The sequence below is a fragment of the Miniopterus natalensis genome, chromosome 10, assembly GCF_054644295.1.
Source record: "Miniopterus natalensis isolate mMinNat1 chromosome 10, mMinNat1.hap1, whole genome shotgun sequence".
Taxonomy (NCBI): Eukaryota; Metazoa; Chordata; class Mammalia; order Chiroptera; family Miniopteridae; genus Miniopterus; species Miniopterus natalensis.
Genome location: NC_142090.1, coordinates 62,901,854 through 62,915,421, shown reverse-complemented (window position 1 = coordinate 62,915,421; position 13,568 = coordinate 62,901,854). Strand labels below are relative to the sequence as shown.

Genomic DNA, 13,568 nt, shown 5'->3' with positions numbered 1-13,568 from the left:
CTCAGCCCATCAGGTTATGAGCAATTATTAGGTAAAAAATGGAGAGCTTCCTGTAATTACTGGTCAGCGGGTATTGTAGTCTCTTCCCCACCAAGTTACATAAAGCAGGTCTAGACTCATCTGCATTACACATACAGACATCCTCTAGCAAGCAGGCACATAGCTGTCCTGACCCTGTTCTGTAAGCTCAATGAAGTCCCTGACCCGCCCTGTTATGACGGCTTCATGAACATGAAAGATTCATGATGAGCCAGTGCAACAATATTCTAGCATCAGGATTCAGCTGTCTACTTGGACTAAGGCCTTGAGAAATCTCCAGATCAGTACGTGGATCCTAGGAAGGGCCTAGGAAGCTTTCTTAATGGGATAGACTCTAGGACTCACTAGATTCTTATACTCTGCTCAAAAAAAGGGTAGAAAGGCCTCTAATATATTTCTATTTGATTAAATACTAACTGCCTCTGAGATGGGTAGTTTCAGTTAGGGCAACAGGCTACCCCTGGATTGTTGATTGAAATTAACACACATTTTTACCACATGGTTTATATCAGGGATCAGCAAACTCTTTCTGTAAAAGGCAATACAGTGAATCTTTTTGGTTTTGCAGGCCATTTGATCTCTGTTGCAATTACTCACCTCTGTCTTTGAGGTGCAAAAGCACCCTAGCCATTACTTAATGAACTAACAGGGCTGTGTTCAAATAAAACTTATTTCCAAAACAGACAAAGGCTAGGATTTGGCCCCTGGGGTTTTGCTGACCTGGTCTTTACGGGCATTTTAAAGTGAATTGCAGACATTAATGTGCACAGTCTATGACTTTGTTCTTCCCTCGTCAATCCATGTCTCTTTCTAAAGACTTCCTAAGCAAGAGCCCGCTTGGGTTGCATCCAGCAAGTGGTGCTTAAACCGAGCTCACCTAATTAAAAGGAATATAAATCGATCATCTACTGCTCTAGTAGGTGGCAACTCTTAAGACACAGTTCCTGGCCCTGACTAGGTGGTTCAATTGGTTGGAGCACTGTCCCCTACACCAAAAGGTGGCAGGTTCGATTCCTGGTCAGGCCACATACCCAGGTTGTGGGTTAGATCTCTGGTCAGGACATGTGCGGGAGGCAGCTGACTGATGTTTCTCTCTTTCTCTCTCTGAAAAAAAAAAAAAAAGAAAAAAGACACAGTTCCTGCCCAACAGAAGTCCAGGGTATAGGAAATATTAAGAACTTTAGCAGAGCTGTGGATGAACCACAAGAGATGATACAATTAACTTCAGGGCAAAGTAATGGAAGGCCTTACAGAGGAGGTGGCACTGAGCTGAATTTTAAGAATAAGCAGGAGTTTTTCAAAGCAGAAGGGTACTTCTGGCAGAAAGAACACATAGGTGAAGGAAGATTCCAAAGGGCAGGGCATTTCAATAAATTAGTTAAGTCCAACAGGAACCTAAGTGTGGTTGGCAGAATGGTGGGAGTTAAATCTGGATAAATAATTTGAGGACCAATTATAAATGGCCTCATCTGTCAAATGAAGGAGCTTAAATTGTATTCATAGGCCAAGCAGCCAGGAGAGAGCAGAGAAGTTTTTAAAGCAAGAGTCATGAGGTCATATTCAGTTCACAGGAGGAATAACCCTGGTTTCAGTGTGACAGATAAATAGAAGGAGCTGGAGAGGAGACTAGAGACAGATATGAAGAGTAATAGTCCAGGTGAGAGAGAATGAGAGCAGTGGGAATGAAAGGAGGCATGGATTGGAAAACCATTTCTGGGGCAGAATGAGCAGGATTTAGCGATGGTATAGATCGGAGGTTAGGCAGAGGGAGACGTTTGGTGATAGCTGGATTTCTAGCTTGGAGATGGGGTGAAATGAAACATCATCTACTGAGATGGAGAATATAGGAGGCAGGATGGGGTTTTTTGAAGGAAAATAATGAGCTTAGTTTGCACCGGATAAAGTAGAGGTGCCTGAGGGAAATCCAAGGCAGTTATGACACAGAATGAAGCACAGCAAGACCCTATGCCTCATACCATGACCCAGGAAGGCTGATGGCCCTGAGACACAAGTGATGTTAGTGGATTATGACAGTTTAATCATTCTAGTAACTGGGAAGGGAAGGGCATAAGAAGAGTACATCCAAAATAATTTGGATTTATAACACCTACAGCTGCACAGAAGGAAACTCAGCATCAGCTAGGCCTCTCTAGGGTGCCTGTGACTGAGATAATGGGAGCTCACATTGAACCTGGGCTTCTTGGATAGCCCCGTTTTCTCTAGACTTTCACCCTGGCTCTCTTCGCAAAAGCACCAAGGCAAGATTGAACAATGAATGTTCCTCAGATATATAGCCTAACAAACATATATGCATTTATCTCTGTCATATGTACATATAATACATACACACATTAATACAAAAACGTATTTATACATCTGTGCATGCACACCCACCTTTATCTAAAAGTGTCATCACTGTAGCCAAACATCCGAAGTAAAGAGGATCTGTCAAAACCTTTTGATTCTCAGATTGTTCCGAAGCCTACCCTAGGCAACACGGCAAAGCACATGATCTCAGAAGCCCCTTCTTGTGTCTCTATTTCCTTTCTCTGCTGTCCCTTCTATCCACTCCTTTAGACACCTATCTCTGTCCTTCTTTCTCCTCTTTTTTCTATCAAGATCCGTTCTTAAGGAGAATTTTGATATTGGTTATTTACACTTTAGTGCAAAATCTAAGTCAATAGGTTTCCACCTCCAAGAAGGACTTATACTTTAAGCATTTTTTTTGTAATTGTGGGATGAATTTGCTATACACTAAACATCTGGGTACAGGTGTGTTGGGAAATAGAGAAAGCAGGAGGATTTCCCAGGTTCTACCAAATTCATAGCACTTCAGCAACACCCTGCTCTGTTGTTCTTTCTGGTCAGTCCCAGGAACTGAAACATGTACATCCATTCTACTCTGTCTCTCTCCTGAAATCTTGATAATTTATACTTCTTCTGTAATTTATCATATTGTGTTTTTTAAAATATATTTTATTTATTACAAAGAGAGGAAGGGAGAGGAAGAGAGAAATAGAAACATCAATGATGAGAGAGAGTCACCGATCAACTGCCTCCTGTACACCCTCTGCTGAGGATTGAGCCCACAACCCCAGGCACGTGCCCTGACCAGGAATCAAACCGTGATCTCCTGGTTCACAGGTCGATGCTCAACTGCTGAGCCATGCTGGCCGGGCACATTTTACATTGTTAATAATTATTTATATATGCACCTCAACTCTCCTAATGGATTTAAAACCCTTGAGGACATGATCTGTGCCTAATTAAACTTTGTGTCCCACTCACAACCTAAAACTGTGCCCCATTTTGCAAATAGCAGATGCTCAATAAATACCACTGACCAAATAAATGCTATACCAACTGTTCTACTAAAAAATAAATCTAAAGATTTTCTTCAATGGAAGGCATAAATTATACTGTTATATAAAAGACTGTTGACCGGCCGGGCATGGCTCAGTGGTTGAGCATGGACCTAGGATCCAGGCGGTTGGGGTTTGATTCCCGGTCAGGGCACATGCCTGGGTTGTGGACTTGATCCCCAGTCAGGGACATGCAGGAGGCAGCTGATCAATGACTCTCTTATCATGATGTTTCTATCTCTCTCTCTCCTTCTCCTTTCCTCTATCTGAAATCAATAAAGATATATTAAATAAATAAATAAATAAATAAATAAATAAATAAATAAATAAATAAATAAAAGACTATACATAAAAAAATCCTTATTTTTTTAAGGGACTAATAATATTGGTCCTTCATGTTCCTTTATTATCTCTGGGTTTGGCCAGTTGGGTTAAGATTTCCAGGACATAAATGGGAGTGGGGTAATAAAATCAGGTAAACATCATTTAATCATACCAACTGGTTATAACCAATAATGGTCTGTTAAGCAAATAAGCACTGGATGAAGTCCTCAGCAAGCTTAAATGCAAATAAAGAGCATTTGATTTAAATACTACTAGAGCACTGAGAGTCCTGGCAAAAAAAGTTATCACCTGAGAAGAGGCAATCAAGGTCAGGAGCCTGAGAAGCCAGGCACCTTGAAGGCACTGGCTGCTGAGCCAGCTGGCAAGAGCACAATCCCCACAGCCAACTGGGAGAAACTTGGACCCACACTGCTGGGAAAAGCTCAGAATGAACACATGGGCTAATGCAGATGGATCATTTGCATTCATCCAGAGAAGACATGAGCTCAGATTCTAAGAGCTTGTCTGTAATAAATGCACAATTCTGTGTCATGAATTACGAAGAAAATGTTAGGAAGTCAGAAACCAGATGGCCTTTTGGAATTGTTAGTAATCCTCCTTTCGGTCATACATTCATGTTCCTAGGATGCTGCTCAAAATCTGTTTTCCTTTCCTTAAAGATCTGCCCTAAGATCGAAAGGGACTGGCGATAACACATCCGCCCGTGCAGCTCCCTGGAGCAGCCCTGGACTCCAGGTGCTGGCCCTTCACGTGCCCCTACCCCCCTCTTCTGTGTCTTTTTACTGTGCTGAGCCCCTGCTTGGAGCTGGGACCGTTTGTCTCCTTGAAGGCAAGCCAGTGTGGTGGGAGTAGAAATGTGTGGAGCTGCTGGCAGGCCTTTGTGTTTAAGATTTATAAAAAGAACAGAGAGTACATATAACAAACATCTGAGTCCCCACCACCCAGACAGAACCGTTGTTTCCACTTGTTCACTCACTTTTGCTTCAAATAAAGTCCTTGTTGTTTTCTTTAGGAGTCTCTTTCTCTCTCCTTTCTCCAGAGGGAACCACCACCATGAATTTGGTGTGTATTTTACCAGTAAAATTTGAGGCTGCTTAAATCCCACCTATAGAGCTGGAAGTCATGTTAGGGCCTAAGCTTTTCTTATTTTAAAATGATTATATTAAAGCCTAGAGGAATTAAATAATTAGTCCAAAATAAGCTCCCCCCCTTTCTCTTTCCCTCTGCCTCTGCCTCTCTCTTTTTCTCTCTCCCTCCTCTCCCATTCTGAATTTATTCTCTTGTCACTATTTGCTGATCTATGCTATAAAGACTTTTAAAAAGAAGAAAAGCAAGGAAGGAAAAAAGAAATAAAAGCATGGCTTGGTTTGAGTTCTCTTATCAGGAAAGTGGTATTTACACATATGAAAGAAGAAATGACGCAAGACAGCACAGGATTAAAGGTTAACTTGCGTATGACCAGGGCCAGGCGTAGAAACATTAGAAGGTCCTACGCACCATCTGGAAGGGGCAGGTTGGGACCGGCTGGGTTACTGGGAAGGTTCCGCAGGTGGGGCCCGTGGCGAGAGGGTTCATGTTGAGCCCGATGCAGAGAGAAGAGGAAGGGATGGGAAAGGTCACAGCAAGATGTGCTGGGAGCAGTGGGAGGCGAGCTCACATGGTTACGACAGTGTGGAGGAGACAGGCCGTGGCAGGGCCAGGTACCAGTTGAAGAATTTTTTACCTATCAGATTGGTAATTGTCTCTTTTTTCAACCATAATATCTAGTAAATTGTGATAATTTAGAAAGGACACTCAGTAGTGAGGGTGCAAGTTGGTAAAATTTTTTGAAGAGGACTTTGTCTCAGAAGCTCAAGTATGTGTGTTCTTTCACCAGCAATCGGCCATGTGGTTTCTAATAGAAAAAGAGCAAATTAAATGTTTATAAAAGGCCATTGTAGTTATGTATATTTTATATTTAAAACGGTGTATAGAGTCACAGTAAAATATATGGAACCATATATGGAACCAGGGTATTTTATTTATTTATTTATTTATTTATTTAATTATTATTTTAAAAAATATATCTTTATTGATTTCAGAGAGAGGAAGGGAGGGGGAGAGAGAGTTGAAACATCAATGATGAGAGAGTCATTGGTCGGCTGCCTCCTGCACGCCCCCATTCTGGGGATCGAGCCCGCAACCCGGGCATGTGCCCTGACCGGGAATCGAACCGCGATCTCCTATCCTAGGTCAATGCTCAGCCGCTGAGCCACGCCTGGCTGCGCTACAGTATGTTTTTTTTATTAAAAAAATTTATGCACACAGGAAAATGACTGAGGAAAAATACACCTGAGTGTCAACAACAATTACTTTTGGGAGGTGGAATCAATCACTTGTGATTTCTCTTCCCTTCCTGTTGCTTCTTCAGATTTTCTAAAATCCCTTCCATGAACATGTTTGCTTTTGTAATAAGGAAGGAAAATCTAAAAATGGCAAACCATAACAATCATGTACTTGTTTAAATAACCTGAATCTTGGGGAGCCAAAAAATCAAATTATTTTCATTTATGAAAACATAAATTTATTTCACGGGTTCTAAGAACTTCAGGTGTAATGCTCTTGTGGTCAAAATTCCGAAATGATGAGGTGACTGAGAAAGAGAGCACACACTCCTGTAAGTAGCAGGGGTAAAGATAACCCAGGAGGCCTTAAGGCTGGACTACAGTAATGACGTAAAGGCTGAGTTAATCCCTTTAAGAAAACCACGCTGCCCAGTGTGCTTCGAAGGAACAGTAGAGCCTGGCTGATAGCGTCTGAAGTGTAGCCTAATGTCCAGTGACTTTTTTATGTTTGATAAACTGCTCCTCAGGCATCCTTCTCCTTTAACTTATTTGTTTTTTGCTGAAAATAAAATGTGTGCAAATAAAAACCCCAACAACCCAACAGTATTTCTTCCCTAAAACAGGCAGTTCTCAGATTTTGCCACTAGCTTACCAATAATTTTGGGGAAGTTCCTTAATCATTTGGAGTTTTAGATTCCCTCCTAGAAAATAAAGTACTGAGAAAATTTTCCTCTACCTTCAAAATTCTCTAGTTCTGATGGCTCAGCAGTTGAGCATCACAGCTCAGTTCCCAGTCAGGGCACATGCCTGGGTTGGGGGCTCGATCTCCAGTGGGGAGCATGGAGGAGGCAGCCAATCAATGACTCTCTCATCATTGATGTTTCTATCTCTCTCTCTCCCTCTCTGAAATCAATAAAGACATATATTTTTTTTTAAAAAAATTCTCTAGTTCTATGATGATAACAAAAGCTCTCATTCAAATTGTCATAAGTACACACAAGATCATTCTGAAAGAAATAGGAATGCCAAGTGAACCACAGTTTTACCTCCATTTGTACCAAAGGTTGTGTTTGGGGGCTAGTGAAAACCCACTACTGTATTTGACTTGAATGCCCATTACACAGGGCTGATGACCAGATCAGTCCCAGTGGAAATATTTGCTCTGATTTATCTGGTAGTACTGGAATCATTGTAAATATATGTATACACCAGTAATAGAATTGATTAGCGTTTCCCCCACTGTGTGTGTGTGTGTGTGTGTGTGTACACATACACTCACACAAAGTGATAGGAAAGTCCATAATTTAGGTATCCAGAGATATGTGATATAGAAGAGGGGCATCATTTCCTGAGCTTTTATTGAAATAATTAATATTAGAGAGTTGCGGAGAAGCAGCATGCTGAACTTTTCCTTAAATGCTCCCAAAAGCAAACTTGCTTTTTTTGACTTGATATCACTAGGAACAAAAGTGTGAACTTTTTGTGTAGGTCAGTACTCCCGGAGCCCAGGACAGAGAGAATGAGCCTCCAGAGCCTACTTGGGCTGACAGCCTACCCACCACTCCTTCATCCGAGGCTGCCACCATCCAGGGGCCATTGCTCAGCCCCTCTGAGGATAGGACAGTGGGTCTGGGAACCAGAACTCCAAGTCCCAGTTTGAACTTACAGTGGGGAAAGTTGGTGCACAAAGGTAAGAGATATCTGCCAATCAGCCTCTGCATCTGCAATGTGAAGAAAGCACAGAGAAGGTGGTCTCTAAAACCTCTAGAGAGAACGTATTTTGTTTGTAAACAGGAGGGACAGAAGATAATTTTCATTTTATTATATGAAGGATTAGAAAACTGGCTATCTGTAGAACAAATCTGGTCAAAAAATTTTAAAGCTCTTTAGTGTTTATTATTTTTAATTTGAATGCCTTTACACAGGGCTGTGCTCTCATGTTTGCCACGGTCCCTACCAGTCCCTATTATCTTACATGTGGCCTTCACACATATAGACATTTGAGTTTTGAATCTTAGATTGTAGAAGACAAAGAAAAAAGCTAGAATCTAGATTCATCAATGTATTTTCTACAGAATTAACATCTATAGAAATGAATCATTAGATACATAGTTCCTGAAGAACATGCCAGAGAGATAATATCCTTGCTTTAAGAAGCAAAGATTGGCTGGAAATCAAGTTACACGACATTATTTATTGTTTTTAAGAGCAAAGGTAGTGAAAATCCACTGATCCTTTCCAATTGGTTTAAGGAGTTTTCATTTAGTTTTAGAAAGTAAATTACTTGAGACCTATTCCAAACCTAGGGAAATGATTATGGGAGATGGGGAGAGGGCTGGTTTTGATGTTGATAAATGAAGCCTATGACATATAAACCATCTCACAGAACCCAGGAAACAGACAGCAAGTACTTCTTTGGTCTTTTTTGGCCTTGGAATCACTTCCTTAGGTAGGAAATATGATTCATGACACTAAGGAGTACCATGAAATAAAAAGGGACCTAACAAAGGATTTACTGTTGTAGTGTTTCTTTCCTTTTTTTCACAGTGGACATGTTTCTGAAATTTATTTGTAAACTGACATAGAAGGTCATGTTTTATTATACTGCAATAGCTCCTCTTTAGAAAAGAAACTTGTGGCATAAGGAGAGCCCTTTGTTTTACTTATTTTTTGTAACTTAAAGAAATCTTCCTTTTTTAGGAGCACAATGACTTGATTGCCCTGGTGTTTTCTGTGAACAAACTGGAAGGCAATGTGGATAGAAAGCCAAAATCATCTTCAGTCCAAATATTAACTTGATTTTAAATCAATTCCAAAGTAAATTAGAAGTTCTATTTTTCTCCTGTCAACTAATCCCCACAAGAATATTAGCCAAAGAAGGCTCACAGTGTTATGCTTTAAGGGAAATATGAATTTTTAATGGAGTTTCATGAGGATTAAAAAAATTTCTGTTTTCAAAGGAATGAATATCTAAGGGTGGAGTTTGGGGTGATGGAGGATGTGTTTTGGGTATCAGGGAACCCTTATTTAACTTAGAACAATGTTTTCTTAATTGGTATGTTAATGTGCATGGAGGATAATTTATGAAGCTTTTCTTTTTCATCTTTTCACTGAAAGAAAAACCTATAATAACACGGTGTCCTTTTCTCAACCTAGACCCTAGGTGTTTGGAAGACCTAAAGCCTGGAAACTGTGGCGAATATGTGGTTCGATGGTATTACGACCAACAGGTCAACTCTTGTGCCCGCTTTTGGTTCAGTGGCTGTAATGGCTCAGGAAACAGATTCAACAGTGAAAAGGAATGTCAAGAAATCTGCATTCAGGGCTGAGCAGGTAAGTCAGCCTGTCATGACTCAAATTTCCATCTCCATCAGCAGGCCCAGAAAGCACCTCTCTAATTTCAACATATTCACCCAACACAGATAAAGCACCATGTTTCATTGCATACAGAGTATTTATAATTTATGAACATAATTGAATCCTTACAACCACACTGGGGTGTGGGTATTATTAACCATTTTTACAGATAAAGAAGCTAAGGCTCTGAGTTTAGTAATTTGTTAACAGTAATTTGTTAACCCAACTAAAAAATGGTGGAGCTGGGGATTGAACATAGAGCTGTGCAAGCTCAACACATAGGCTTTAGTGTCTATTTCCCAACCTCAATGTGGTTCTGATTCCTGTTCATTCCTATTCTATGTATTATGTTGAATTAAACTCCTTCCCCAGCCCAGCCCCCCATGCTTTCCTAGTCCCTCTGGTCCCTTCTACCCACTTCAGTCCCCCAAACCCCTCACAGCCCTGCCAGTAGAAAAAAGGTAGGTAGGTGGTGGGAAGGACTTGGTTTGGGAATCAGAAGTGTTGGGAGTATGTAGGAGGGAGTGAGATAAGAAAGATGTCCTGCTTGACAGAAACCTAGCAAGATGGAATGTTTCTGAGAGCTGGGGTAGGAGTGGGAGTGGTGTGGTTAGATTTTTGCCTCACTTGCTTTGAAACTGAGTAAGAAACTCAGTTTGAATTTGAATTTAAGTGACTTAAATGGATTAACAGCTGTCACTCTGCACCCCTCTAACATGTTTGGTAACAAACCTCTATTGTATGTTTAAACTATTGCACACAAGAAATTGTAATTTAAATGAAGAAACTTTTCTCACTCTTCCTTTAAAATATGTAAATATGACTTTCAGTTTTAGGGGGATGGAAAAAGAAGGCACTTGACAGCCAAGAACTACTTAAAGCCCACATCCGCTCTTGAGCAGGGTATTGTAAAGTTAGGTCTTAGGCTGAAAAATGAGCCGCCAAATTGAAATATAACCCACCAGAGTAATAGAGAATTGGCTCTGTCATTTTATAATAATTTTGCGACATCCAGTCTGGGAAGATCATCAGCTCTGAGCTAAGTGCAGACAGCATTTGTATATATCATCTGACAGCACCCTCTCTTCTTCTTTCAGGCCTGCGACCCTCACTCAAGGTCAGCGGCACAAGAAGAACACTCAAGGAAGGAGGTGCTGGAGGAACAGCTGTCTTAGCAAAAATAATTTTGTGTAGCTTGATTAAATTTTTATGATGTAATATTTAATACTACAAAAGAATACATGCAATATACGTGTAACTAAAAATGTGATAAGATGAACACCAGTGAACACTTCACACAGAGAATGACCAAACATAACCAATTCTGTTGAAGCTTCCTGTGTACCCCTCAACCATCCTAGCCCCCAATTTCCTGCCAGGGATATTTCATCTTGAATTTTGTTTTACCATTTCACTTTGCTATTGCTTTTTATATGTAATTTTACATGTAAAACCACATATATCTCTATGTATCTCTAAACAATACTTAGTCTTGTTTATTTTAGAACTTTATAAAAATGGTGCTACACTCTAGTCTTTTGCAACTTGTTATTTTCATTCAATATTATAATTAATCCACATGTTCTTACCATATGTATTCCTAAAAATATCTAAATGTGTTCCCCAAAATTTATTATTTAGGTTTTTTTAATCTTTAGAAAATTTGTTTTATAATATAGGATTCTTTGCAACTTTTATGTTTTTACATTATAATCCATACACATTTATTTACTTTCACAGTTATATAATAATTGTGTGAATATATCATAACATATTTAACCATTGTCTTGTCTATGATCGATTGAATTGTTTCTGTTTATTAATTTATTTTTCACAATTTCAGGAGCATTGCTATGAATGCTCTTATGTGTGGCTTTGGGTATACACACACCAGCCTTTTTCTAGGCTATATACCCAAAAATGAAATTGCTGGGTGGCAGAACATGTAAACATTTGAAAATAGTATATCATACCAAATCAAATTTTTTTCCGAAGTATTTGAACTAATTCACTATAAACTCTCACCTGTTGTGTATAACAGTTTCCAATGCTTGATATTTTTATCAACACTGAGTACTGTCAGACTTCTTCGTTTTGCTAATACTGGGTAGAAAATGGTATCTTGTATGTTTTTTTATTGTTGACAATATTACAGATATTCCCCATTTTCTTCCTCTTCGCCCCCCTCCACCCTGCCCCCACCCCACCCCACGCCAGGCCTTCACATTATTGTCTATGTCCATGCATTATGCATATATGTGTATATGTTCTTGGGTTAAGCTTTGACAACCCTCAGTTCTGTTCCATGCATCCATGCCTCTGGATCTATTTTGTTCATCTGGATCTATTTTGTTCATTAGATTCCACATATAAGTGAGATAATGTGATATTTGTCTTTCTCTTACTGGCTTATTTCACTTAGCATAATACTCTCCAGGTCCTTCCATGCTGTCACAAAAGGTAAGAGATCCTTCTTTTTTACAGCTGCATAGACCTTCTCTGGTGATATTTTGCCCTATTTTTCACCATCTGTGCTGCTTCTGCTTCTGTGAAATGCGTGTTTATAATTGGGGAAAATTTTTCTGTTGGATTGTTTGTCTTTTCCTTGAATTTCTGAAGTTTCTTATATATTCTTAAATCAAATTATTTGTTCAATATTTGTATCGCTAATATCTTTGCAGCTTGTTTTTTCACTTTACTCTTTTTCAACAGAAGTTCTCAATTTTAATGCCATCAAATTTACCCATATTTTCTTCTGTGGCTAGCACATTTTATTCCTTGTTTATGCTGATCAACCTCTCAGCCACCTTTCTTGGGTGGGAAACTCTCCCAAGACACACACACACACACACACACACACACAAGGTCTTGGTGTTGAGTGTATCTTTCTAGATTCCTATCTTCATGGCTGGTGATTCCTTGATTGTATTAGCACCTTGGTAATTTCTAGGTGATTTTTTGTTTGTTTGTTTGGTGTGTTTTTTTAGTTGTCCTCAGCATGGAAGTGGATCTGAGCTACAGAGATGGCCATTACCATATTTTATTACTGTGGGATGGAGGGCTTTGGGAATTGTCTTATTTCCTGGAAGTCCAGCAATACATTAAAAAGCATACATTAGTCACCATATGGTTGTTGAAAAGTAGAAAGACCCTTTAGAATACCTAGCCTGCTATTTTGCCAGAAGTAGAAGTACTTATATTCCTTTTTCAAGCTTTTCACAACTTTGTCCACATAGAAAATTGATATGCAAACACGTAATATTGAGTTGGGAGTTTGTCCCTTTATCTGAGATATCCTTTTTCTCCTTCGGTGATGACCAAATCCCAATACTTCAAGGACAATTTGCAGGCCTCCCCTCCTCCTTTGTGGTACTTTTTCATCAGCTGGGCCATGTTCAACATTGAGGGCCCGAGCACTTGGCTTATGCCTCCATTCTACTGTTAGTCTGAACTGCCTTGCACTTAGTGAAGAGCATTTGCATTGGTTTCTTCTTGCTGCTCTAACAAATTACCACAAATTTGGCAGCTAAGCAACACAAGTGTATTATTTTATAGTTCTGTAGGTAAAAAGTCTCATGCAGGTCTCACTGGGCTAAAATCCAGGTGTCAGTGGGGTTGTGTTTCTTCGGGTTTCCTTACCTTTTCCATCTTCTAGAGGCTGCCCACTGTCCTTGGCTTATGGCCCCTTCCTCTGTCTTCAAAGCCAGCAGCAGCAAGTTGACTATTTCTCATGCTGCCGTTGCTCTGATTCTCTGACTGTAGAGGGGGAAGGTTCTCTGCTTTTAAGGACTCATGTAATTAGATCAGACCCACCTGGATACTCTTCCATCTCAAAATCTTTAACCTTAATCACATCTACACATTTCCTTTTGCCCCATAAGGTAACTGTTTAAAGGCCCTGGGGCTAGGGAATGGACATTGTTACAACCATTATACCCCCAATCACAGCATCTGTCTTGCTCTCTGAGTTTAGGAGCAAGACATGTCTTATTTATCTGTGTGTCCCTAATTCCTGGCACATAGGAAGAACAATGCATTTAAAAAATATATTAGAACTCACTGTTTTATTACATAAATAGATAATTGCTTGGAAGAGGGATAGATGAAGGATCAAAGAGGCTGAATTGAACAATATGAGAAT

The 13,568-nt window shown here is 39.8% G+C and overlaps 1 protein-coding gene across 1 annotated transcript in view; it reads left to right on the top strand.

Annotated features, from left to right (window-relative positions):
* Positions 1-11,337, top strand: part of COL28A1 (collagen type XXVIII alpha 1 chain) — a 137,732-nt gene extending 126,395 nt beyond the window's left edge. Inside the window, exons 34-36 of the mRNA XM_087821415.1 lie at positions 7,559-7,760; positions 9,227-9,403; positions 10,525-11,337. Of these exons, the coding sequence (XP_087677541.1) occupies positions 7,559-7,760; positions 9,227-9,399 (375 nt within the window). The 3' untranslated portion in view covers positions 9,400-9,403; positions 10,525-11,337. The remainder of the gene's footprint in view (positions 1-7,558; positions 7,761-9,226; positions 9,404-10,524) is intronic.
* Positions 11,338-13,568: the final 2,231 nt, after the last annotated feature.